The sequence below is a fragment of the Sturnira hondurensis genome, unplaced genomic scaffold (genome assembly GCF_014824575.4).
Source record: "Sturnira hondurensis isolate 20B ecotype Veracruz unplaced genomic scaffold, ASM1482457v3 Scaffold0022542, whole genome shotgun sequence".
NCBI lineage: Eukaryota > Metazoa > Chordata > Mammalia > Chiroptera > Phyllostomidae > Sturnira > Sturnira hondurensis.
In genome coordinates this window covers 122,695-148,416 of record NW_028095173.1, presented here as the reverse complement: position 1 = coordinate 148,416, position 25,722 = coordinate 122,695, and the positions used below count along the sequence as shown (strand labels likewise).

The window sequence follows — 25,722 nt, the reverse complement described above, 5'->3', positions numbered from 1 at the left end:
CATCCCTTAAACTGAAACCTAGACTTTTTTTGGTGAGAATGTAGCAGGTTTACTCAGCTATTGGGTCAGAAAGAGAGAGAGATTGTTTTCTACAAGCCTTGGCTGGTTGATGGCCCAGGTGAATGGAAATGAATGAGAGGTTTTAGAATATATCTGAACAACAATAGCAACAAAACATCAAGGTGATTATCTTTTCTAAATCTTGACTAACCTGCAAGATGCACAGAGAAGCTGCTTCTGACTCAAAGAAGGACGTGAAGAGTAAGGGTGGTAGCAGGACATCTGTGTGCTGAGGTTATAGGGTCATAAATTGAAAGAACAGCCTCCTTTTAGGACTCAAATTTGGCTGAAATACAGAACTGCAGGAGCATTAAGTGGCCCACCACCCAGAGGATGTTTTTTACTGGGCTTATCATGAGGGGCTCAGAGACCTAACCAAATGGAAATCAGATGTGTTCTAGTCTATAAAGGATTCCTGCCTCACATTGTGCTACGTCAAATGTCAAGCAGAGAAAGACAAATATTATGATCTCTTTATATTTGGGAATCTAAAAAAAGCTGAACTCATAGAAACAGAACAGACTGATGGTTGCTATGTGGGTGGGGAGTGGGAGAAATGGGTGAAGGTGATCAAAAGGTACAAACTTCCACTTGTATAAGATTATTAAGTCTGGGGATATAATGTACAGCATGGTGATTACAGTTAACAATACTGTTTTGTATATTTGCAAGTTGATAAGTGAAATATTAAAAGTTCTTAACATAAGAAAATATAATAACTAAATTTATGGTGGTAATCATTTGGCAATATATACATATATCAAATAATTTGTATGCCTAAAATAATACAATGTTATATGTTAATTATATCTCAGTAAAACTGGGGGGGGGGGGAAGATTCCTGCCCCAGTCTGTGTACTGTATTTTTCAGACTGTAAGACTCACCCCCCCCACACACACAATTTCCACAGTGTGGAAACACTGTGCCTCCTCGCACAACCAAGTTTAAAGACAATAAAGTTTTAGTAACAAAAACACAGCCAAAACACAGAAAATTGAACTGTATGGAAGTCCAACAACAACGAACCATTTATCCAGACTGGTATGAGGGGCGGAGTCAGCGGCTGGTGGAGCAGGGTTGCGCAGGAAAAATCAGCCAGACACACCCAGGAGTGCAGGCAGCGGTTGGCAGATCCCAGGTGTGGGGTGGCAATGGGTGGACCCAGTGAAGGCGTAAGGCAGCTGGCTGACTGTGGTCACACATTCGTGCACAGATAAACCAGGCAAAGGAGTGAGCAGACAGACCACACAATCCAGGGCCCCAGCCCAGGAATTAAAACCTAAAAGCACCAATTGGAAAAACTTTCAGGGTCGAGGTGCCGGGAGAAGCTCCCAGGATCACAGAGAGTTCATTGGAGAGACCCACAGCATCCTGGAGGGCACACAAGCCCACACACCCAGGAACCAGCACCAGAAGGGCCCAACTTGCTTGCAGGAAGCAGCAGAGCGGACCGAAATTCCAGAGAGAGCAGAACAAATGCCATTGCCCCTCTCTGACCCCACCCTCATATACAGTGTCACAATGCAGCAACTGGGTCACCCAGCCCTGGTGAACACTTAAGTCTCCACCCCTCATACATAACAGGTGTGAACAGACTTGTTATGGTTGAACAGACCCATCATGGCTCCAGAACAGCTCAAAGCCCCAGAGCCAATAATTCTAAGGGACCAAGAGATAGCCAAATTTTCAGATGCACAGTTCAAGACACTGGTGATCAGGATGCTCACAGAACTGGTTGATTTTAGTCACAAATTAGAGGAACAAATGAAGCCTAAACTACCTGAAATGAAGGGAAATGCACAGGAAACCAATAGTGATGGAAAGGAAACTGGGACTCAAATCAAGAGAGTGGACCAGAAGAAAGAAAACAATGACCAAACAGAAAACAAGGAAGAAACAAGAATTCAAAAAAATGAGAGGCTTAGGAACCTCCAGGACGTCTTTAAATGTTCCAACATCCAGATTATAGGGGTACCAGAAGGGGAAGAGGAAGACCAACAAGTGGAAAACTTATTTGAACAAATAATAAAGGAGAACTTCCCCAGTCTGGCAAAGGAAACAGAATTCTAGGAAACCCAGGAAGCTCAGAGAGTCCCAAAGAAGTTGGACCCAAGAAGGAACACACCAAGGCACATCATCATTACATTAGCCAAGACTAAAATGAAGGAGAGAATCCTAGAAGCAGCAAGAGATAAGGGGACAGTCACCTACAAAGGAGTACCCATCAGACTGTCAGCTGATTTCTCCAAAGAGACCTTACAGGCAAGAAGGGTCTGGAGAGAAGTATTTCAAGTTATGAAATCCAAAGACCTCCATCCAAGATTGCTCTATCCAGCAAAGCTTTCATTTAGAATGGAAGGGCAGATAAAGTGCTTCTCAGATAAGATCAAATTCAAGGAGTTCATCATCACCAAGCCCTGATTATATGAAACATTAAAGGTACTTATCTAAGAAAAAGAAGATAAAAAATATGATATGAACAGTGAAAGGACAGCAAACTCACAGTTATTAACCACCACACCTGAAACAAAAGCAAACTAAGAGGACAGCTAGATCAGGAGGGGAACCATAGAAAAGGAGATCACATGGAGGGTTAGCAACAGAGGAGTGGGAGGAGGAGAAGGGGTGAGAAGCTACAGAGAATAAGTAGCATAGATGGTAGGTAGAAAATAGGCAGGGGGAAGGTCAAGAATAGTATGGGAAATATACAATCTAAAGAATTTGTGACACATGGACTTAAACTAAAGGAGGGATGGTGGAGGAGGGAGTGTGCAGGGTGGAGGAGAATGAAGGTGGGGATATAGGACAACTGTAATGGCATAATCAATAAAATATATTTTAAAAACTTCACACAAATGGAATCATTCAGCATGTGCTCTTGTATCTTTTTTTTTTTCACTCAGGGCAATGTTTGAGACTTCTTCACGTCATTGAATGAATTGGTCAATTTTTAAAAATTTCTCTGGAATATTTCTTTTACGAGTATATCATAATTTGTTTGTCTATTATTATGTTGGTTGATATTTGGGTGGTTTTCAGTTTTTAGTTGTTAGGAGTAAAGCTGCTATGACCATTGTTGAACAGATTCTTGAGAACCTATTTATATACCAAGGTATGTACCCCAGAGTGGAATTGCCAGGTTGTAGGCTAAGCATGTTTATGTGTAACTTTATTAGACACTGGTAAGTGATATTCCAAAGTGGCTGCACACTCTCAGACAGTGTCTCACACATGTTCCATCCTGTCGCTTCATAGCCTCTTCAACACTTGGTGTTTGTGGCCTTTTTAATTTTAGCCATTCTGGTGGGTATGTAGTAGTCTCATTTTGGTTTAAAAATAGCATTTTAAGTACTTTTTCTGACTATACAATATAATACATATACTTTATTGAAAGATTCGACTTTAACACATATACTTTATTGAAAAAATAGACTTTCAGAAGTATAAATAGGAAAATTAAAAATCACCCATATGAAATCTTATTACCCAGAAAAGACCTAATATTTTGATTTATATTCCCAATTCATGTATATCTTTTAAAATGTAGTTGGTATTTTAGTTTAATAGTTGGGCCCTGACATCTATATTTCTATGGATTCTAAAGATATTTCTATATGCAGCCATACTTGAGAACTGCTGAGTTACTTTAACTCCCCCCCACTTCCTATATTTTAGTGTCTGGCTCACTGACTAACTTAATGAGTGAATGAATGAATGAAAGTTTTTCATTTAGTGAGAAAACTGATTCCTAGCTAAATTAACTTTTCAAATGAATTTCTTAAGTGATTTTTTAAAAAATAGCATTCAGTTTTAAAAAGTAAAGACAATAGTACAATTAATCCCCTTATACCCATCACCCAAATTCAATAAGACTTTGTTTTATGTGTCCTTTCTTTCAGTTTTTTCTTTGTGGAAGTATTTTTTAAATTAAAGTTTTTATGAAAGATGCAGTATGCGAGCAATGTAGAAAATTAAAGAACACAGACAAATTAGAAACAGTATATTCTTACGTTAATGGAAGGCCTTGTATGGAAGTATCTGAAAGCCAGTTCTGGATATTACTTGAAGTACTCTAGTATGCATCTCAAAATAAAATTAACCTTTTAAAAAACATAACCCTGATACCATTATCACACTTAAAATAGTTAGCACACTTAAAATATGTTAATAGCAATAAAGTAGATTTTAAAGTACTTAGGAAGGAAAACAGTGGTAATCAGGAAGACTAAGGAGTATAGTTAAATTGCCTAATTTGTGTGCTGGATATTGTAACTTGACTAATAGCCCAGTGAAATTTTTGACCATGGTATATCTAGAACTTAGCCTTGCAGTATTACAGCTAAGTTATTGCAATAAAAGGTGGCAAAACGTATACTAGAGACCTGCACAGTAGATGACTATGTAGTCGATATATTAATGTGTATAGTGATTAGTGAACTGGAGACTGATGAGGACAGATTGGTGCTATGTTTTAGGGATCTGTTAGTGGCCCTATCTTGTTAGAATTACATGTAAGTGATTGTTTAAATATGGGTCTTGTCTTTCCTGAGTTTGGCATTGAATATTTCTTCTTTAGTCCCAGTAGCACTGGTTTGTCCTACTCCCCGACCCCATATAAAGTCATCCTGCAGTGACATAGAGGGGCACTAGGGGAACTTTGTGGGGTACTGTTATGTTCTATTTCTTGATTTAGTTGGATGGTACATCAACACTTTGGGAAATTCAATAAGTTGTATGTTTATAATTTTACATTCTTGTCTACGTATGTTACGCTTCAACTTTTCAAAAGTTTTGCTTGAGACCTGCTAGACAGTTATTGCCCACAGTTAACAGTACTGTATCATCCACTTAAAAGTTTGTGAAGAGGGTAGATCTCATGTTAAGTGCTCTTATCACAATTTTTTAAAAAAATAATTGAAGTAGCTTCTCTCTGCGAATCCTGTTTCAGTGATTTACCCATTACAGGATCCAGCTACTTTACCTACCTCTTCTTTTATAAGGCCAGTCATATTTATGAATCAGAAAGGAAATTGGGGCCTGGGAGGGAAGAACGTAAGCCTGGCTTCTTGCCAAGGACCAGAACCCAGCAGAGCTGTTCATATCGGGAAAAGGACCTCACTACCAACAGGAGGTTCTGGGACAGGGGAACTCCTCCCTGATCAATCGCTTAATAATTGGGTTGGGGGATGTGAAGTAAACTTTTTTTTAAAGGAAATAGTACTTATTGAATCCTCTACCTTAGAAAGTTTCTCCAGTGCCCCCCTAAGTCACTGCAGGATAAAGAAATATATTTTTGTTAAGTCCAAATTAGATTTAATTTAAAAAATCTTTATAGAAATGATGTTGAGGAAGATTTCTAGTTCACAGTACTGCTACCATATAATCATCTATGTTTTGGGTTAGTAAGGTTTATGCGTGGATAGGATTCTAGCTCAAACAGACTAACTCATAATTTCTATGAGAGAGTGTGTTTTGAACTCTTAGCTTCTGACTTTGGAATATAGCACATTGGTAGGTTAAGATCAACTTCTGTATATAAGACTGTGTCCACTGTTGGTCTGACTTTCCCTAACTGCTAACTTAGAAAGCATGCTGTACAACTGGAGAATGAAAAACTAGTATGAGTTATAAATGGCTAATTATTCTAAGAGTTCACTCAGCTACTTTAGAGTTAATTATATTTGAGTTGGTTTTAACTTTAGCCTCCATTCCTTCTAACAGGCCTTTTATAGCTAGAATTATTTATGTCCCAGTGACTAGCTAAAGGTACAGGGGCACTGGGCATCTTGTGCAGTTAATCTCTTCAGTTAAAGAGAGGTCATTATTGTGATTTTATTTTCACGCAAGCATGGACCTTGTCATGTTGGCAAAAGCATTTGGTATAAGGACAAAGTTCAAATGTTTATTGCTTTACTTTTTAAAGCTGACTTGTGAAACAAGGAAATACTTCCTAGAATCAGAGTTTTACCAATCTAAGAACTGTAAGTTTCTCTGAAGGATCAGGGATAAATTATTAATAATAATTGAGTTTCCTTAATGACAGTAAAAATATCAAAATTGTGCCTGTGCTAGTTAAATCTGACATATATTTATTTATATCTCTATTTTTAAGATTGTCAATCCACTTCTGAACATTTTTTGGTGCCAAAAGAAATATTTCCTGTTTCTTTCTAATCTGTATTTTGATGCCTGATACATGGAGCATGTTCACTATATGTTGATCAAATTGAATATTTTTTCTGTCAGAAGTTTATACTTATCATGAATCAGTGATTCTGACCTTCAATTGTTAATATATTTCAGGAAGGAAAGAACATTACATATTCAGTGGTGCTTCTTTTGTCATTTAATTGTGTAATTTTCAGATTTTTGTGTGCCTTATTAAAGAGCTCTCAAGCTAGTACCAGGTCTTTTACAATAGAGGCCTTTTTCATCTTAGGAATAACTGTCAGTTCAATGTAACCTTTTTTTTTTTTATTGCACATGTATACCTACCACCTAGTTTAATAAATAAAACTTTATAGAAATAGTTAAAGTGTCTTGTGATCCCTCCCTGATTCCATTACCCTACCAACCCATGAAACTACTACTGTGATTTTCATATTTATTATTTTATGCATATTTTCATACTTCCCTTATATATGTTTGTATCCTTAAACAATACATAACATTTATTGTTTTGTATTATTCAAGCTGTATAAAAATACCACCTTTCATATATCATTCTGATGTTCACAAATTATCTAAATTGGCAAATGTGGCACCCAGTCCCACACCTGTGCTTTCCACCTTCCCCTCATCTTCCCCCCAGGCACGTTACCTTCACCTTCCTCCCTCCTCAGCTCTAAGGGCCCTTCTTTTGCTTCTGTAACTTGCTTCTTGAGCCTCCACAACCCAGTTTGCTCACTTCTGCTACCTCTGAGACTTTCTAAATAAACTTTCTCTATTGTACCTTCAGCTTGATTTCACTATTTGCTATTGCGAACAGTGTAGCAAAATGTTCTTATATATATCTACTTGTGCACAATTATATAAGAATTACTCTAGAGTATAATGGAAAAGATCTTTGTTAGAGTGGAATGCCAAATAAAAAATATGGAAGAGAGAGAAAATACTATTTTAAAAGACATATAGTCCCAATTTATTCGTGTAAGACTCATCAGTAGTGCTAATACCACTGGATGAAAGTTTGAGGAGAAGGATAATTCTGTAGTCTCAAAGCATCTTCCTTTTTTAGATAGTTATAGGTCATAAATTTTATTTATTAATGAAAAAGAAAAATAATTTTTTGAGATTATGATAATCATTTTAATGAATCTTTTCATGTTATCCATGACAGTGCTTCTTCTTTCTTTCTTTTTAAAAGATTTTATTTATTCATTCTAGAGAGAGGGGAAAGGAGGGAGAAGGAAAGGGAGAGAAATATCAATGTGCAGTTGCCTCTTGTGTGACCCCTTCTGGGGACATGGCCTGTAACCCAGGCATATACCCTGACTGGGAATTGAACCACTGACCCTTTGGTTCACAGGCCAGCACTCAAGCCACTGAACCACACCAACCAGGGAAAAATAGTAACTTTACAGTAGTCAAACCTGGTAAGCGCTAGCTACCTTAAGCCAAGTGATCAAAGTTAAACATCTCCAGTATGGGACTAGCTGTAATGTGCCTCTTGATAATGATGCTCTGAGAAGGACATAACAGTACTTATATAATATTTCTGCCAAAAGTGTATACACTTGCATCTAATCCTGAAGAGAAATTGAATTATTAAAATTAAGAGACATTCTATTTATAAAATAAGTGGTTTGCAATATTTAAAAATGTCAATACCTTTGAAAAACTAAAGTCTGAGGAATGTTTTCATATATAGCACTATAGAGACTTGACCTATAAATGTAACATATGGTCCTGGATTGAATCCTGGACTTGATAAAAAAACATCCTATGAAGGATATTACTGGGACAATTGTCAAAATTTGAATAAGGTGTCTAGATCAGCTACTACTAGTATTGCAGTAATGTTAATTACTGACATTTTCCTGATTTTCATAAGTATACTGTGGTTAAATAAAGTGAAGCTCTATGTCCAAATATATCTCTGCTGAAATATTTGGTGGTAAAGGATGTGATGTCTGCAATTTTTTCTCAAAGTGGTTCAGAAAAAAAGTATCTTTTTATACTTATAGAGACAGAACAATAAGACAAACATGTCAAAATATTGGCAATTAGTAATTCTGAGTGAAGTGAACTATTGTTGCAACTTTTCTGTGTATTCGAAATTGTTAAACAGAAATCTTCCTGAAGTGTACCTGGGGATATAATTGCTGATTTTGGCTATGAAGATCTTTTTAAAAAGTTTATTTATTGATTGATTTTAGAGAGAGAAAGAGAGAAAAAGATCAATCTATTGTTCCACTTATTTATGCATTCATTGGTTGATTCTTTTTTTTTTAGATTTCATTTATTTATCTTTAGAGGGGAAGAGAAGGAGAGAGGGAGAGAAATATCAATGTGTGGTTGCCTCTTGTGCATCCCCTGCTGGGAACTGGCCTGCAACCCAGGCATGTGCCCTGACTGGGAATCAAACCACGGTTGTTTGGTTCGTAGACCCACGCTCAATCCTCTGAGCTACACCAGCCAGGGCTATTGGTTGACTCTTTAAAAAAAAATTTTTTTTAAGATTTTATTTATTTACTTTGAGAGAGAGGGGAAGGGAGGGAGAAAGAGAAACATTAGTGTGTGAGAGACACATCAGTTGGCTGCCTCTCACATGCCCCCAACCCAGGCATGTGCCCTCGCCAGGAATCGAACCAGTGATCTCTTGGTTTGCACAGTGGTGCTCAATCCCCCTGAGACACACCAGCCAGGGCTATTCAATCTAATATGTTTTATCAGTCTTATGGACATAAAATTGTGGTTTTAGTTTGCATTTCTCTAATTATAGAAAAGTTGAACATCTTTTAAATGTTTAGTCATTAATTAAGACTAACTGTTTTTGTGACTCCATATTCTTAGTTAAAATTTTTACTGAGTTCTTTGACTTTTTCTTATTTTTTGTGTGTCTTAATATATTTTGGAATTTAATCCTTTGTCAAGTAGATGCATTACAGTTACCCACATACTTTTGAAAGAGCCTTCATGGAAATAGAAAATTGAGTTATATTTTATCAGAGTTATGCAGAATAAAGTAACTCAGAAGGCAGAGAAAATATTGCACAGCAAGGGTATAGGGGCTTGGGGCCTGGCTTCTTTTTATAGATCTTCTGGATCAGTACCTTGAACTTGCCTTCTTAGCTCTGGCCCCTCTGAAAAAGGTTATTTTTAGAAAGGCTGTCCACTGTCTCTAGTGTGTTTCATTCAGAGATTTGCTAAATAACTTGTTCTTCCCTCCTCTTCTAGACTTTAAAGAAATTTATATATTGCTAAATAATGAAACTCTTGCACTGCTAAATTTTGGCCAGTTAATTGGATTGAGTAACCTGCTTTGCATTGCAGTTCCTGAAAACAAGAGGGTAATTCAGTAGTGACACTGTTTTGGTTCATTTTCCAATACTAATTTTCAGAGATGGCGGGGAGAGGTTACACCACTTAGATTTGATTGCTGAAAAAGATAATCTCATGCTCCTTCAAGAACTTAGTGTATTGTGCTAACTCTTAAGATGAAAATAGTAGCTTTATAAGTGGACAAAAACAAATAAAAAACCTCCCAGGACCCCCAGAAGTAAAATCATGAAATATTAACCCTGTAAGGAAACTAAAAATCTCTCTCTACCCTGCCATTCTATAAAGGAGGTACCAAGTGAGATGATTTACTAGCCACAGTCACAGAGCTGGTTGTTGTCCTAAATAGCACTAGACTTTGGACCCCAGGAGCTCACTACTTTCTGTTCTAGTACATTATGCTACTATCCCTTTGAAAAATTGATGCATCTCAGCTGCCTCTGTGGATCTATGTACAACTTCTCCAGCTCCACTCCTCATTGATTTCCTAGAAAAATGGGTGATGAGAACATGAAGTGGGGTCTTTTCCAAGGAATTTAACATCTTAATCTCCACCTTCAAATAAAAGGCTTATCTAATGTAGGAAATATGTTTCTTCTCTTTGTGACACACCTCAGAGGGACAAATGGATAGTATATAGCTACTCTTTATTCGTCAATGACCTTCCCATCAGTTTTTCATTTTTATTAGTTAGAACTGAGTGGCAGTAGGCTTATATCATCTTACAAATTTCTGGTACTTGAAGAATCTTTGAATTATTTTTTTATGGAAAATGCAATAAGAATACAAGGAGGAAAAATCTTATTGTCCGGGGATAACTACTTAATATATCCTTCTTAACATTTTTTCAATGTATGTATATATCATAGATTTAGATCCTGCTTTTTTTACTTAATATTAAGTATTTATTAATTGGTGCATTATATCTCATTGTCTAGATCTATTATAATTGACAGTGCTACAGTGAATACTCTTGACTCCAATTCTGATGATTTCCTTATGGCAGATTCCTAGAATTAGAATCATGGAATCTTCAGCAAAACTGTTTCTAGGTGGGCAAAGGAGGAAAAGTGGGGACAACTGTATAGCATAAACAATAAAATATAATTTAAAAAACCTATTTTTAGTCTTCATGCCAAACAGATTTTGACAAAGTTGCTACCAGTTTCGTACTCATACAAATTGAGTATGAGAGTGCCTGTATTTATTATTTGTGTCATTGAAAGTTATCACTAAAAATGTTGCTGATTTGATAATATAAATAAATAGGTCAGTCTAATTCACATTTCTTTTCTTACAATTAAAAAAGGTTTTTATATATTAACTATGTTTTTTCTGTGAATTCAGTCATGTACTCTGCTTATTTTTCTATTGGAGTCTGTGTTTTTCTTATAAAATAATTTTTACTTATTAAAAGCATCTACCTCTTGCCATTTTGCTTGGGTTTTGACTTTATGGTTTTATCAGGGGAAAACGGAAGTCTTTATTTTTACACAGTCTAGACCTGTACTTGGGGAGAACTTCTTTCTGTGAGTTCTTTCACTAATGTGAGGGAGGAAATGTAAGCAGGAGGGTTATTAAGGAACAAAATTCCTCTGTAGTAAATTGAAATCCTTGCGTAGGGGCCATTTCATGCAGATTCTGTGATTTTACCTCTTTCCCCATTGTGCTTGCTTGCCTTTTATTTCTGAAATCTGTCACATTACCCATTAAATGTACTTGTACACAGTAGAGCCTTTGGTCAGTTTGTATGTTCTATGGCATTTTCTCATGTCCTGTTACTTTCTTTTAAGGTATTATCCAAAGAGATGAATCACCCATGGAAAAAGGGCTCTCTGGTCTGCGAGGAAGGGACTTTGAGCTGTCCGATGTGTTTTATTTCTCCAAGAAGGGATTAGAAGCCATTGTGGAAGATGAAGTGACCCAGAGATTCTCCTCGGAGGAGCTCGTGTCGTGGAATCTCCTCACAAGGACCAATGTAAATTTCCAGTACATCAGTCTGCGGCTCACCCTGGTGTGGGTACTGGGTGTCATAGTACGCTACTGTGTCCTACTACCTCTGAGGTATGTCTCCTGCCCAGCAATTAGATGGTGTAATTGAATTGGTTCAGCTTTCTTTTAAAATCATGTATGTAATGGCCACATGTGAGTATTATGGTACTAATACTTCTCACTTAAGAAAACACCACTGGACTTCTGCCAAGATGGAGGCATAGGTGGAAACACTGTGCCTTCTCCCACAGCCAAGTTTGAATACAACAAAGGTTTGGAGAACAAGGACACACCCACAGACCAGAACATTGAATTATACGAAGTCCGACAACTATGAACCGTTCAACGGGGACGGTAAGAGAGGCGGAGCCAGCAGCGGAGCTGGGTTGGGCAGGACAGATCCCCGGACCTAGGCACGCAGGCAGCCCGGAACCAGTCGGGGTGTGGGGCAGACTGACCTCGGTTGCACATTCGCACACAGTGGGACGGACCACGCAGACCCCAGGGGCAAACCCAGTGGTGGAGGGCTGACGGTGGTGGCACACTCGCCTGCAATGGAACGAAACGCGTGGGCCTGGTAACCATGGTGGCTGCGGCGCTGGTGGGGGCCGCGGTGGCAGGCGGCAGACGGAACACAATTGTTCCTCTTTGACCCTGCCCCCACATACAGTGTCACAACCCAGCGGCTTAGTTGCCCTGTTCTAGTGAACACTTTAGGGCTCCGATGCTGCTACGGAACAGGCATGAACAGCCCAAAAGATGGCGCAAGAAGAACTCAAAGTCCCAGAGCCAATAACTCTAAGCGACCAAGAAATTGCCAGCCTCTCAGAAGCACAATTCAAGACACTATTTATCAGGATGCTCACAGAACTGTTTGATTATAGTCACAAATTAGAGGAACATATGAAGGCTAAACTAATTGAAATGAAGGGAGATGTCCAGGAAATCAATAGCGATGGAAAGGAAACTGGGACTCAAATCAATGGAATGGACCAGAAGGAAGAACAAAACATCCGACCAGAAAGGAATGAAGAAATGAGAATTCAAAACAATGAGGAGAGGCTTAGGAACCTCCAGGACATCTTTAAATGTTCCAACATCCGGATTATAGGGGTACCAGAAGGGGGAAAGAAACAGCCACAAGTGGAAAACTTATTTGAACAAATAATAAAGGAGAACTTCCCCAGTCTGGCAAAGGAAATAGACTTCCAGGAAATCCAGGAAGCTCAGAGAGTCCCAAAGAAGTTGGACCCAAGAAGGAACACACCAAGGCACATCATAATTACATTAGCCAAGATTAAAATGAAGGAGAGAATCCTAGAAGCAGCAAGAGATAAGGGGACAGTCACCTACAAAGGAGTACCCATCAGACTGTCAGCGGATTTCTCAAAAGAGACCTTACAGGCAAGAAGGGGCTGGAAAGAAGTATTCCAAGTCATGAAATCCAAAGACCTACAGCCAAGATTGCTTTATCCAGCAAAACTTTCATTTAGAATGGAAGGACAGATAAAGTGCTTCTCAGATAAGGTCAAGTTCAAGGAGTTCATCATCACCAAGCCCTTATTATATGAAATGCTAAAGGGACTTATATAAGAAAAAGAAAATGAAAAATATGAACAGTGAAAGGACAGCAAACTCACAGTTATTAACAACCACACCTAAAACAAAAGGAAACCAAGAGGACAGCTAGATGAGGAGTGGAACCATAGAAATGGAGAACACATGGAGGGTTAGCAGCAGGGGGGTGGGAGGAGGAGAAGGGGGGAGAAGGCACAGAAAATAGCATAGATGGTAGGTAGAAAATAGATAATGGGGAGGGCAAGAATAGTGGGGGAAATATAGAATCTAAAGAACTTGAGACACGTGGTTATAAACTAAGGTGGGGAGAATGGTGGGGGAGGGAGTGTGCGGGTGGAGGGGAATGAAGGGGAGGAATAGAACAACTGTAATGGTATAATCAGTAAAATATATTTAAAAAAGAAAACACCACCAAATGTGTCCTCCACAGGATTTTATTAAGTATCTATTCTTCTTTCATATTCTCTCCCCCCACCCCCACCCAATGAAGGTACGATATGTCTAGAATCTAATATGTATCAGTCTGGATCCACATTACTCTTTCAGTCATAGATGATTTGATGGATAGAAAATGGAAGTAAGGAAAAAGAAGAGGATTTACAGTTTCACATTCACCTGTGTGTCTACAGAATTATAACTGTGTCTCTTTACTGGCCCATAGTGCTTCATAGCTGCATAGGAGAGAAAAAAATTCCTGATACTGGAATTAGAAGAGAGCCATGGAAGAGAGCCATGCAGAACAGTGAATTTGTTCTATCCATGTTCATTTATGATCACTCACTTTTCTTATTAAAACTTCTGCACTTGGCTCTCCTTCTGGTTCTAAGTTTGAGCGTGACCTCAGTTACCTAGAACCATAATGTGGAACATAAGAGTAGAAGAGGTAACACTGGGCATTGGGATGATGCACAAATGATCCAGGTTTGTTTAGCCGAGTGGTGGCAGGTGGTAAGCATGTGTACCAGTCACATTGCTACTGATTGTGTTGCCTCATTTCCCTTGGACATGACCTTGACATTCTCTCAGTAGTGCTTTCCACACAGTTGTTACCAGGCAACAAAATTGGTGCATGAGTTGAAACCTCTTTACCATCCCTAGGGTGACCTCTACTTGCCTCACTTAGATTCATTACAAAGGAAGAGATTGCTTAAGTATAAGCAAAGGCACATTTCTTAGAAACTCTTCTTTTCTGATGCTCATGTTGCCAGTGTCTAGATAATAGGGCGTGATATGTCTTTTGGGAATCATTTCAGCTGTGATAGCAAAGTGAAATTCAGGGTTTCATATACACTTTTGCTTAAACCTTAAGCCAGGGTTCCCAAAGCAGGGGTCATGTATTCTGGGGATGCCCAAGGCTACTCATAAGCATGCAGGAAAGAAGTGTTCAAGCTTTTATTTAAGTTTCCAGTTTATTAAATTAGAATTCCCATTCATTGTTTTTATTCTTAAAAAGAAATGAAACTTCAGTGAAGCTGAATATATAGATGAATTCTTCCATCTCTATGTGGTCAATGGGTCAGGCACCATATACAAGGAAACCTTAGGGAACAATGATTTTATGACACTTTACTTGAGATTTCCTTCACTTGAGATTTCCTTGATGGTTAGCTTTCACCTGCTGTGGGTGTCCAGCAAATAGTGTTTGACTTTACTGTCTACAGTTTAAACTACAGTAGGGCTCACAAAATACGTAAGTGACATAAAAGATTCTTGCGAAGAAACCAGATTTAAGATAATATGGTAAGCACCCAAGAACAGGAAGAAATGACAGAATTAATACTCCTACTTTGATTACATACTCATCATTATGAAAGAATTGCTCTGTGAATGGTGTTGGAGAGAAGGAGCTGCTACAAAGCGAGCATTTAAAACACAGACTGTGCTCAACAAGATTATGTTGGTGGTTGCACAACTCTGTGATTATGCCAGACAGCCGCCTGCTGATTGTCCATTTTAAATGGGCGAATTTTATGATATGGGAATGGCGGTTCTGTAAAGCTCTTTAAAAAGAAGCCAGACAAAGGACTTGAACAGACACTTCTCCAAGGAGGACATACAGAGAGAGGATCCAGAGACACATGAAAAGATGCTCAATATTGCTAGCTATCGGAGAGATGCAAATTAAAACCACAATGAGATACCACCTTACATGGGTCAGAATGGCTATCATAAACAAAGCAACAAACAACAAATGTTGGAGAGGGTGTGGGGAAAAGGGGACTCTGGTCCACTGTTGGTGGGATTGCCGACTGGTACAACCACTATGGAAAACAGTATGGAATTTTCTCAGAAAACTAAAAATGGACCTGCCTTTTGACTCAGCAATTCCACTGCTAGGATTATATCCTAAGAACCCCGAAACACCAATCCAAAAGAACCTATGCACCCCAATGTTCATAGCAGCACAATTTACAATAGCCAAGAGTTGGAAGCAACCTGGATGCCCATCAGTAAATGAATGGATAAAAAAACTATGGTACATTTACACAATGGAATTCTATGCAGCAGAAAGAAAGAAGGAGCTCCTACCCTTTGCAACAGCATGGATGGAACTGGAAAGCATTATGCTGAGTGAAATAAGCCAGGTGGTGAAAGACAAATACCATATGATCTTACCTTTAACAGGAACTTAAACAACAAAACAAACAAGCAAGCAAAATATGACCAAAGACACTGAAATTCAGAATAGGCTGACAGGGACCAGAGGGGAGAAGGGAGAGAATTTCAGGGGAAATGGGGAAGAATTCACAGAAACTAGTATGGAGAACAATTAAGGGGGGTGGAAATGGGAGGGAGGTGGGGAGCACGGGGGAGTGGGCTGGTATGGGAGTGGGGGACGGAAAACTGTACTTGAACAAGAATTTAAAAAAAAAAAAAAGAAGCCAGATTGTGGTTGATACTTATCTAAGAGAACTCTCCTGTTTGCTCACTGAAACTTGAAAACTGAATTTTCTGGCCTGTTAATCTAGCAAACAAAAACCTTCAATAGTTTTGAACATAATTGTTAAACATTTTAATGTGTCACCCCTTCTAATTTATTTATTTTTTTTAAGATTTTATTTATTTATCATTAGAGGGGAAGGAAAGGAGAGAGAGAGAGAGAATTATCAGTGTATGGTTGCCTCTCGTGAGTCCCCCGCCGGGAACTGCCCTGCAACCCAGGCATGTGCCCTGACTGGGAATCGAACCTTGATCCTCTGGTTCGCAGGCCCACGCTCAATCCACTGATCTACACCAGCCAGGTCACCCCTTCTAATTTAATATGTAGGAACAAGTGATTCTCATTAGGGCAAGATGACAAAACATTTAAACATTTTTGCATAATTGCTGGAGAAATTAAAACGGTAGTTTAGTTATAGCATCAGTGACTCACATGAAAATATGGCAACTAAAGAAAACTGAATTTGACCTTCAAATTGCTGTGTCAAGAAGTGTTAAAGCAAGACTTTAAAATCTTTTAATAAAGTGTTTATGAGGAAACTCCATTTATTTTGAAAGATTATAAATCTAAATCTTTTCTGTTTGAGTAATTCAATTATGTTTCTAAAAATGACTCTTTTTGAAGTAATTGACACATATTAAAAACTCTTCAAATATGAGAGGATGTCTGTGTGGTGGTAAGAGGTATCGTCAGTCATCTTGTTTACTAGTTTCCAAGTTATCTTGAACCTTAAAGGGACAGCAGTTTAATTTGCATTAAGGAATATGTAATTTGTAGTTCTTATTATAAAAGGGCCTTTAGATACATTTTTGCCATTTGCTATAATTTTAAATTTCTTTGAGAAATACGTGATTTGTACCCTTTTGCTTCCCTGTTGTTAGCAAAACAAAGGAAAAACAAGTTATTTTTAGACTTTTGCAAGGTGTTTCTTCTACAACTGTATGATGCCACATCAAAGTATCCTGGATAAAAAATGATCACTACTTCCAACCTGAAATGACACTTTCATACAATAAAAATTTTTTTCTTATGGAAATTAATATGTATGTATTTAAAATAATTCAGAATAAATTAAAAATTAATTAGAAAAGCAGAAGGGCAATTCACTTAATTTATTTCCTTCATTTAAGCCCTCTTAACCCTCTGATGATTATGTAGATTGAATGTGATGGTTTGTGAATCAATTTCCAGGCCTTATCTATACATCTGTAGACTAGTTATGCGCCTGCTATTATTTTGAAAATGGTAATATTCTCTGTATATAATTTTTGAAATTTTGCTTTTTAGCTGTCAACATACCAAAGGACCATTCTTTCATGTTGGGATCTGTAGATTTATCAAATTCTGTTTAATGGCTATACCATCCTCTATAGGGTGGATGCCACACATCTTATTTATAATTTCATTATTTGTGGACTTTCCAGTGATTTTCCTTTATTCCTAACATTAAACTAAGTTTGAATTACCTTTTTAAAAAATACATTTTATTGATTATGCCATTACAGTTGTCCTATTTCTCCCCCTTCATTCCCCTCCACCCTGCACACCCCTCCCCCACCATTCTCCCCTTTAGTTTCTGTCCATGTGTCACAAATTCTTTAGATTCTATATTTCCCATACTATCCTTGACCTTCCCCCTGCCTAATTTCTACCTACCATCTATGCTACTTATTCTCTGTACCTTCTCACCCCTTCTCCTCTTCCCACTCCCCTGTTGCTAACCCTCCATGTGATCTCCATTTCTATGGTTCCACTCCTCATCTAGCTGTCCTCTTAGTTTGCTTTTGTTTTAGGTGTGATGGTTAATAACTATGAGTTTGCTGTCCTTTCACTGTTCATCTTTTTTATCTTCTTTTTCTTAGATAAGTCCCTTTAGCATTTCATATAATCAGGGCTTGGTGATGATGAACTCTTTGAATTTGATCTTATCTGAGAAGCACTTTATCTGCCCTTCCATTCTAAATGAGAGCTTTGCTGGATAGAGCAATATTGGTTGTAGGTCTTTGGATTTCATAACTTGGAATACTTCTTTCCAGCCCCTTCTTGCCTGTAAGGTCTCTTTGGAGAAATCAGCTGACAGTCTGATGGGTACTCCTTTGTAGGTGACTGTCCCCTTATCTCTTGCTGCTTCTAGGATTCTCTCCTTCATTTTAGTCTTGGCTAATGTAATGATGATGTGCCTTGGTGTGTTCCTTCTTGGGTCCAACTTCTTTTGGGACTCTCCTGGATTTCCTGGAAATCTATTTCCTTTGCTAGACTGGGGAAGTTCTCCTTTATTATTTGTTCAAATAAGCTTTCCACTTGTTGATCTTCCTCTTCCCCTTCTGGTACCCCTATAATCTGGATGTTGGAACATTTAAAGATGTCCTGGAGGTTCCTAAGCCTCTCATTTTTTGAATTCTCGTTTCTTCCTTGTTTTCTGTTTGGTCATTGTTTTCTTTCTTCTGGTCCACTCTCTTGATTTGAGTCCCAGTTTCCTTTCCATCACTATTGGTTTCCTGTGCATTTCCCTTCATTTCAGGTAGTTTAGGCTTCATTTGTTCCTCTAATTTATGACTAAAATCAACCAGTTCTGTGAGCATCCTGATCACCAGTGTCTTGAACTGTGCATCTGAAAATTTGGCTATCTCTTGGTCCCTTAGAATTATTGGCTCTGGGGCTTTGAGCTTTTTCTGGAGCCATAATGTTTAGGTCTGTTCATGCCTTTTATGTATGACTGGGGGAGCCTTAGGTGTTCACCAGGGCTGGGTGACCCAGTTGCTGCATTGTGACACTGTATGTGAGGGCGGGGTCAGAGAGGGGCAATGGCATTTGTTCTGCTCTGTCTTGGATTTTGGTCCCCTCTGCTGCTTCCCGCAAGCAAGTTGGGCCCTTCTGGTGCTGGTTCCTGGATGTGTGGGCTTGTGTGCCCTCCAGGATGCTGTGGGTCTCTCCAGTGAACTCTCTGTGAGCCTGGGAGCTTCTCCTGGCACCTCGACCCTGAAAAGTTTTTCCAGTTGGTGTTTTTAGGCTTTAATTTCTGGGCTGGGGCCCTGGATTGTGCCATCTGTCTCATTGCTTGCTCCTTTGTCTGGTTTATCTGCGCGTGAATGTGTGACTGTGGTCAGCCAGCCGTCTTACACCCTCACTGGGTCCACCTGTTGCCATCCTACACCTGGGATCCGCCAACTGCCGCCTGAGTCCCTGGGTCAGCCAGCCACTTTTCCTGTGCGACCCCCATTCTTCCAGCCACTGGCTTCGCCCCTCATACCAGTCTGGATGAATGGTTCGTTGTTGTCGGACTTCCATACAGTTCAATTTGCTGTGTTTTGGCTGTGTTTTTATTACTAAAACTTTGTTGTCTTTAAACTTGGTTGTGTGAGGAGGCACATTATTTCTACTACACCTCCATCTTGGCCAGAAGTCTGAATTACCTTTTTGTTCCCTCTTTTTCAGGGTTATGCTGGCTTTTATTGGGATCAGTTTGTTGGTGATTGGAACTACGTTAGTTGGGCAGCTGCCAGACAGCAGGTAACTTGTGTCACTCCACCCAGCGTTCTTTTCTTACCTGTGTCCACAAAAAGAATATGTGTTTAATTCCTATGTACTGTATCAATTTTATGGCCTCAAGACACTTGTTAAAATCCTGCCTACTTCATATTTATAGTTCTAATTTGATTTTCTAGCATACTTTCATATAAATTCTAAGAAGTTTTTTCAAAAGGGAAAAGAGAAGAAAGAAAATGACCAAGGACCTTCAAGGGAAATAAGAGTTTTATGGTATTGTCACACTCAAAGGCTGAGACCAAAGAAGTTTCAGCTAATCTTGATCAGAAATTAATCATGAAAGTCAAGTCTAGTGGGAGCTATTTTCCTCCTGCAGGGGCGTCTAACCTTTTGGTATCCCTGGGCCACACTGGAAGAAGAAGAGTTGTCTTGGACCACACATTAAATACATTGTGACATTTAATCACAAAAAAATCTCATAATGTTTTAAGTAAATTTACAGTTTTGTGCTGGGCCATATTCATAGCCATTCTGGGCTTTGTGCAGCCTGCTGGCTGCAGGTTGAACATTCCTGCTTTAGAGTTTTTTTCCAGCTGCTTCCATGTGATTATAAGAATTGAATTGTGCTTGTGTTTCAGAGCACAGGATGCTGCTGTAAAGGAGCACATTAAAGCTTTTATTGTATTATTTCCTAGGAGTGCTCAGTACTACACAATAAAATATTTTTCTTTCAGCCTCAAAAACTGGCTGAGTGAGCTGGTGCACCTGACCTGCTGCCGGATCTGTGTGCGAGCTCTCTCTGGTACCATTCATTACCATAACAAGTGAGTGTCTGCTAGCTCTGTGCCTGCTTTTCTGTAGGTCAGTTTAGTGTGTGATTGACAGGTAAAGTAAGTATTTCCTGTGGGTTCATCTCTACTTCTTAGAGTGTCACAGACATAACAATACACAAAAACGCTTTATTTTGAGGGGGGCAAAAATTCAACATTTTCATGTTGAATTATTGTTTTCACAAATGAAGTTTTCAGTAGAAAATTTGAAAACATAATAAATGAAAAATAGTTTAATTGTCTATAATGCAATTTAATTTTACTAAGGTAATAAAGTTTAACTTTATTATTGTTTTTTAAAATTGTTGTTCAGGTACAGCTGTCTTCATTTGCCCCCACTACTCCCCTCACCACAGCCATCCCCAGCTCCTACCTTTGGTCCTATCCATCTTTGTCTTTGTCCTTGTGTCCTTTATACATGTTCCTTGACAACCCTTCCCCCTTCCCCCATTTTCCCCTTCCACCTCCCCTCTGGTTACTGTCAGTTTGTTCTTTATTTCAATGTCTCTGGTTATATTTTGCTTGTTTGTTTGTTTTGTTGACTAGGTTCCACTTATAGGTGAGGTCATGTGGTATTTGTCTTTCACTGCCTGACTTATTTCACTTAGCATAATGCTCTCCAGTTCCACCCATTCTGTCACAAAAAGTTGGATCTCCTTATTTCTTTCTGCTACATAGTATTCCATTGTGTAAATGTCCCACAGTTTTTTGACCCACTCATTTAGTGATGGGAACTTAGGTTGCTTTCAGCAGTTGGCTATTGTAAATTGTGCTGCTATGAACATTGGGGTGCATAGGTTCTTACACAAAAACACTTTTAAAAAGCAATTCATTTGTTGAAGGAACATACTAATAAACATGGAATGACATTTGGTCATTGGGCATTTGTGGTATGTGGGCCAGACTTGTGCTTCTTGTGGGTCATCCCTATAAGAGGTGCTGTTATCCTGTTTTACAAGTGAAGAAATGGAGGTTCTGGGATTGGTTGTCCGGGTCACATAGTGAGTGGCAGCCAGAATTTTAACAAGGTCTCTGATTTGAACAGTGATGAAAGTGACAGGCCTGTAGTGTGGTGGATGGAGGACTAGACTTTGGAGTCTGGAGGCCTAGTTTGTTCTCAGTCCTACCACTTCTAAAATTCTGTAATTGAGCCTTAAAACAGACATGACATTTTGCTTCCCTTACCATTAGTCATAGAAGATAAAGATAGCTATGTGAAGTTATTACCTAAATGAAAGTAATTTTTATTGCTTTTGAGTTACTTTTCTGTTAACTGAATTTTATTTTTTCTTACATGTTAAATCATTGTTTTAAAAGTTATAGGATAGCCTCTAATTTTGTAATAACTTTTTAAAAGATTTTATTTATTTATTTTTAGAGAGATGGGAAGGAAGGGGAAAGACAGGGAGAGAAAAGATGATGTGTGAGATACATGGGTGGGTTGCCTCTCACATGTCCCCAACTGGGGACCTGGCCCACAACGCAGGCATGTGCCCTGACTGGGAATCAACCTGGTGACGTTTTGGTTTGCATGCCAGCACTCAATCCACTGAGCTACACCAGTCAGGGCTAGGGTAGCCTGTAATTTTTTTACTGACTGGATCCTTCTGTTTTGTTTGTGGGAGGCAAACATTTTATTACTGGCTTTCCCATGTTCTACCAACATAAAATGCCCCTTAAATTTTTTTTCTTTTTCTAAGTGTATTTTATTTATTATGCTGTTACAGCTATCCCAATCTTTCCCCCTTTGCCTCTCTCTACCTCATACCCACTTCCTTCCAACAATCCCCCTACTTAGTTCATGTCTATGGGTTGTGATACAAGTTTTTGGTTTCTCCATTTTCCTTACTATTCTTAACATTTCCCTGTGTATTTCGTGCCTACCAATTATACTCCTTAATCCCTGTACCTTTTCTCAGTCTTCCCCATATGCTTCTCAGCTGATAACCCTCCATGTGATTTCTATATCTATGATTCTTTTCCTATTCTACTTGTTTTCTTAGTTTGATTTTCTTTTTGTTTTTTAACTTTAGTTGTTGATAGTTGTGAGTTTTTTGCCTTATCAATGTTCATAGTTTTGATCTTCTTCTTCTTGAATAAGGCCCTTTGACATTTCATGTAATAATGACTTGATAATGATGAACTTCTTTAACTTGACCTTATCTGGGAAGCACTTTACCTGCCCTTCCATCTGAATGATAGCTTTGCTGGATAGAGTAATCTAGGTTATAGGTCCTTGCTTTTCATCACTTTGAATACTTAGTGCTATTCCCTTCCTGCCTGTAGTTTTTTTTGAGAAATCAGCTGATAGTCTTATGGGAACTTGTTTGTAGGCAACTCTCTGCTTTTCTCTTGCTACTTTTAAGGTTCTTTCTTTATCTTTAACCTTTGGCATTTTAATTAGGATGTGTCTTCGTCTGGTCCTCTTTGGGTCTAACTTGTTTGGGACTCTCTATGCTTCTTGGATTTGTATGTCTGTTTCCTTTGCCAAATTAGGGAAGTATTCTTTCATTATTTTTTAAAATAAGTTTTCAGTTTCTTGCTCTTCCTCTTTTCCTTCTGGAATTCCTATGATTCAGATGCTGGCTCTTTTGGAGACGTCCCAGTGTCATCTTATTCTCTCCTCATTTTTTTCTGAATTCTTATTTCTTCATCCTGTTCTGGTTGAATCTTTATTTCTTATGTTCCAAATCTTTGATTTGAATCTTGGCTTCCTTCCCTTCACTGTTGGTTCCCTGTGATTATTCTTTATTCCACTTAGTGTAGCCTTCATTTTTTCCTTATGCTTTTGTGGTGCTCATTGAATTCTCTGAGCATCCTTATCTCTAGTGTTTTGAACTCTGCATCTGCTAGGTTGGCTGTCTCCATTTTGTTTAGTTTTTTTCTCTGGGGTTTTGTTCTGTTCTTTCATTTGGGCCCTATTTCTTTGTCTCATCAATTTGGCAGCCTTCCTGTTTTTGCTTCTGTGTATTATCTATTTTGTCTCCCTGTTGTAGAACACCTGTGAAATTGTATGTGGCAGATCCCTAAGGATCTGCCAGGGCAGGGCAACTTGCTTCACCAGTTGGTGGCTTTGTATGTGGAGGAAGTGTTGACAAGAGGACAATGCTGCTGGCTACTTAAGGAGGGAAAGCATGTCTGCTTATGCCTCCATTTTGACTGGAAGTTAAATATCTAAAATTATATGATTTTGTGATTCAGCTATGACTTTTGGGGGGGAGGAGTAGAAGAAAATGCTTTGGAAGAAGTGTGAGCAGAGGAGATACCTTCTACAGAAAAGGTGCTTTAATTACATAGAGAGAGGTTTATAACTTTTAATGGAATTGCTTTTAATTTTAAGGAAATTAAAGTTGTTATGATAAAGTTGTTATGTACTTGAGTCCCTTTCTACTTTGTATAGCCCCAAAGAGAACTACTCAGCTTCATTAGTGTCTGATACTGGTTGAATTCTCAGAGGGCAGCAAATTGTGGGCCCATAGGCCAAATCTGGCCTGCCATCTATTTTCTGTAAATAAAGTTTTATTGGAGCACAGTCATGTTCAATCATTTACATATTATCTGTGGCTGCCTTCATGTCAAAACAGCAGAGTCCTGTAATTTTGACAGGGATTAGTTGGCTTGCAAAACTCAAAATATTTACTATCTGGCCTTGATAGGAAACTTTTGCCAACTTCTGCTTTAGGAAGATGGGAGGGAGGAAAGAAACTGTAGTAAATGTACTCTGTGGCTTGTCATGAAACCTCTAAAAGTGACACTTATGAAAATGGATATAAGAGAAAAATGCTTATGATAAAATAAATGAAACATCACAAATGTATTAAAGTTATGGAATCATCATAATTCAGTGTAATATTTAGAAATTATTTTTTATTATAAGAGGAAAATATGCTCATTACAAAAAAATAACATAAATATGTGCTAAGGGAAACTCAGGGGCCCCTTCTCCTGTGTTCTTAGCCCAATCCCATCATTATAGCCTAGAGATAGTTTTTTAAGAGGGTTCCATATACTTTGACCTTTATTTTTTAATGGGCTTTTTAAAACAAAATAGAATGTATATCTACATGCTGTTCTGTGAAATAGTGGCCATTTTTCAAGGTTGAATATTTACCATTTTTTGTAATTGCAGGCAGTACAGACCCCAGAAGGGAGGCATTTGTGTTGCCAACCATACCTCCCCAATCGACGTTTTGATCTTGACAGTGGATGGGTGCTATGCTATGGTAAAAGCAGCTTATTGATATTTCAAGTCGTTACATGTTCTATGGATTGCTCAAATTTTAAATTTATTTTCACTCAAATTAGAAACTTAGTTTTATATTATAAAGTGATTCAGTTATATTGCAGTAGATGTATGTTATGTAATATATTTACATGAGGAATATATAGTATAAGAAAATAGCCATTATAGTTAAGGTTATAAAATTTTAACTTACTGAAATGCAGACATACTTGAGTTTGATAGGACTTTATAAAGTTGATTACATCCTGCTTCTAAAATACCTGTGATGTTTAATAATATTTTCAGAGATTAAAGTCTTCCTCCTTAGAGCTGAGAAAACCCCTTGCCTGACAATTAGTTCTGTTTTCCTTCGGGAGTCATATGCAATTCGAAAAAAAAAAAAAGAACCCTATCTCTTTACTGAACCTCAGGCAAGAAAGGGAAATATTAAAACTACATTACCTTTTTTCAGTTTTAGTCTATACTCCCAAAAGAAAAATGAAAAAAAACCCTACAGCAAACCACAAAGCCACATGTGTGGGTATTTGGGTTTTGAAGGCCTTTGTAAAAAATCCTTATTGCCAGGTATTTAATCTGTCAAAATATAAATTCAGACATTCAATACATTTTAATAACACATTGTTAAATTTCTCTAAGCTGTGGGGCTCTTTCTGAATCAAAGGAAGCTTTAACCAACTCTCTGAAAAGGTGCTTCTTAACATTTTTAAAGTTAGGAATCAGTTAATAGTTATGTGCCTTTTTTTAAGGAAACAAACAAACCACCACCACAACATACATGTGTGTTACACAAACATAATTTTGTGTCTAATTTGAAGATGCTTATGGATCTCCCAAAAGCCCTTCCAAGGACCCTTATGTTAAAAACCCTTGATAGACATCCCAGCATAATTCTGGGTGCATGTGATAATTCGCTGCATTATTGTGGGCAAGCATGTTTATATCCATTATTTTTGAACTTCCCTGTAATTCAGTGAGGTTAGGGCTGAAATTAACCAATTACCTAATCATGGTTTTGTATTTCTGAGACTATATTCATTTGGTGTCCTAGTCAACAAAGAGTTGAGCATAACTCATTTGTGACTGAAGGCCT

At 38.2% G+C, this 25,722-nt stretch overlaps 1 protein-coding gene across 2 annotated transcripts in view; it reads left to right on the top strand.

The window, feature by feature from the left end:
* GPAT3 (glycerol-3-phosphate acyltransferase 3) overlaps positions 1-25,722 on the top strand; it is a 69,310-nt gene that overhangs the window by 33,002 nt on the left and 10,586 nt on the right. For both annotated transcript variants that reach the window (XM_037035593.1, XM_037035594.1), the window contains exons 3-6: positions 11,356-11,626; positions 19,509-19,583; positions 20,294-20,383; positions 24,519-24,612. In XM_037035593.1, the coding sequence (XP_036891488.1) occupies positions 11,356-11,626; positions 19,509-19,583; positions 20,294-20,383; positions 24,519-24,612 (530 nt within the window). The remainder of the gene's footprint in view (positions 1-11,355; positions 11,627-19,508; positions 19,584-20,293; positions 20,384-24,518; positions 24,613-25,722) is intronic.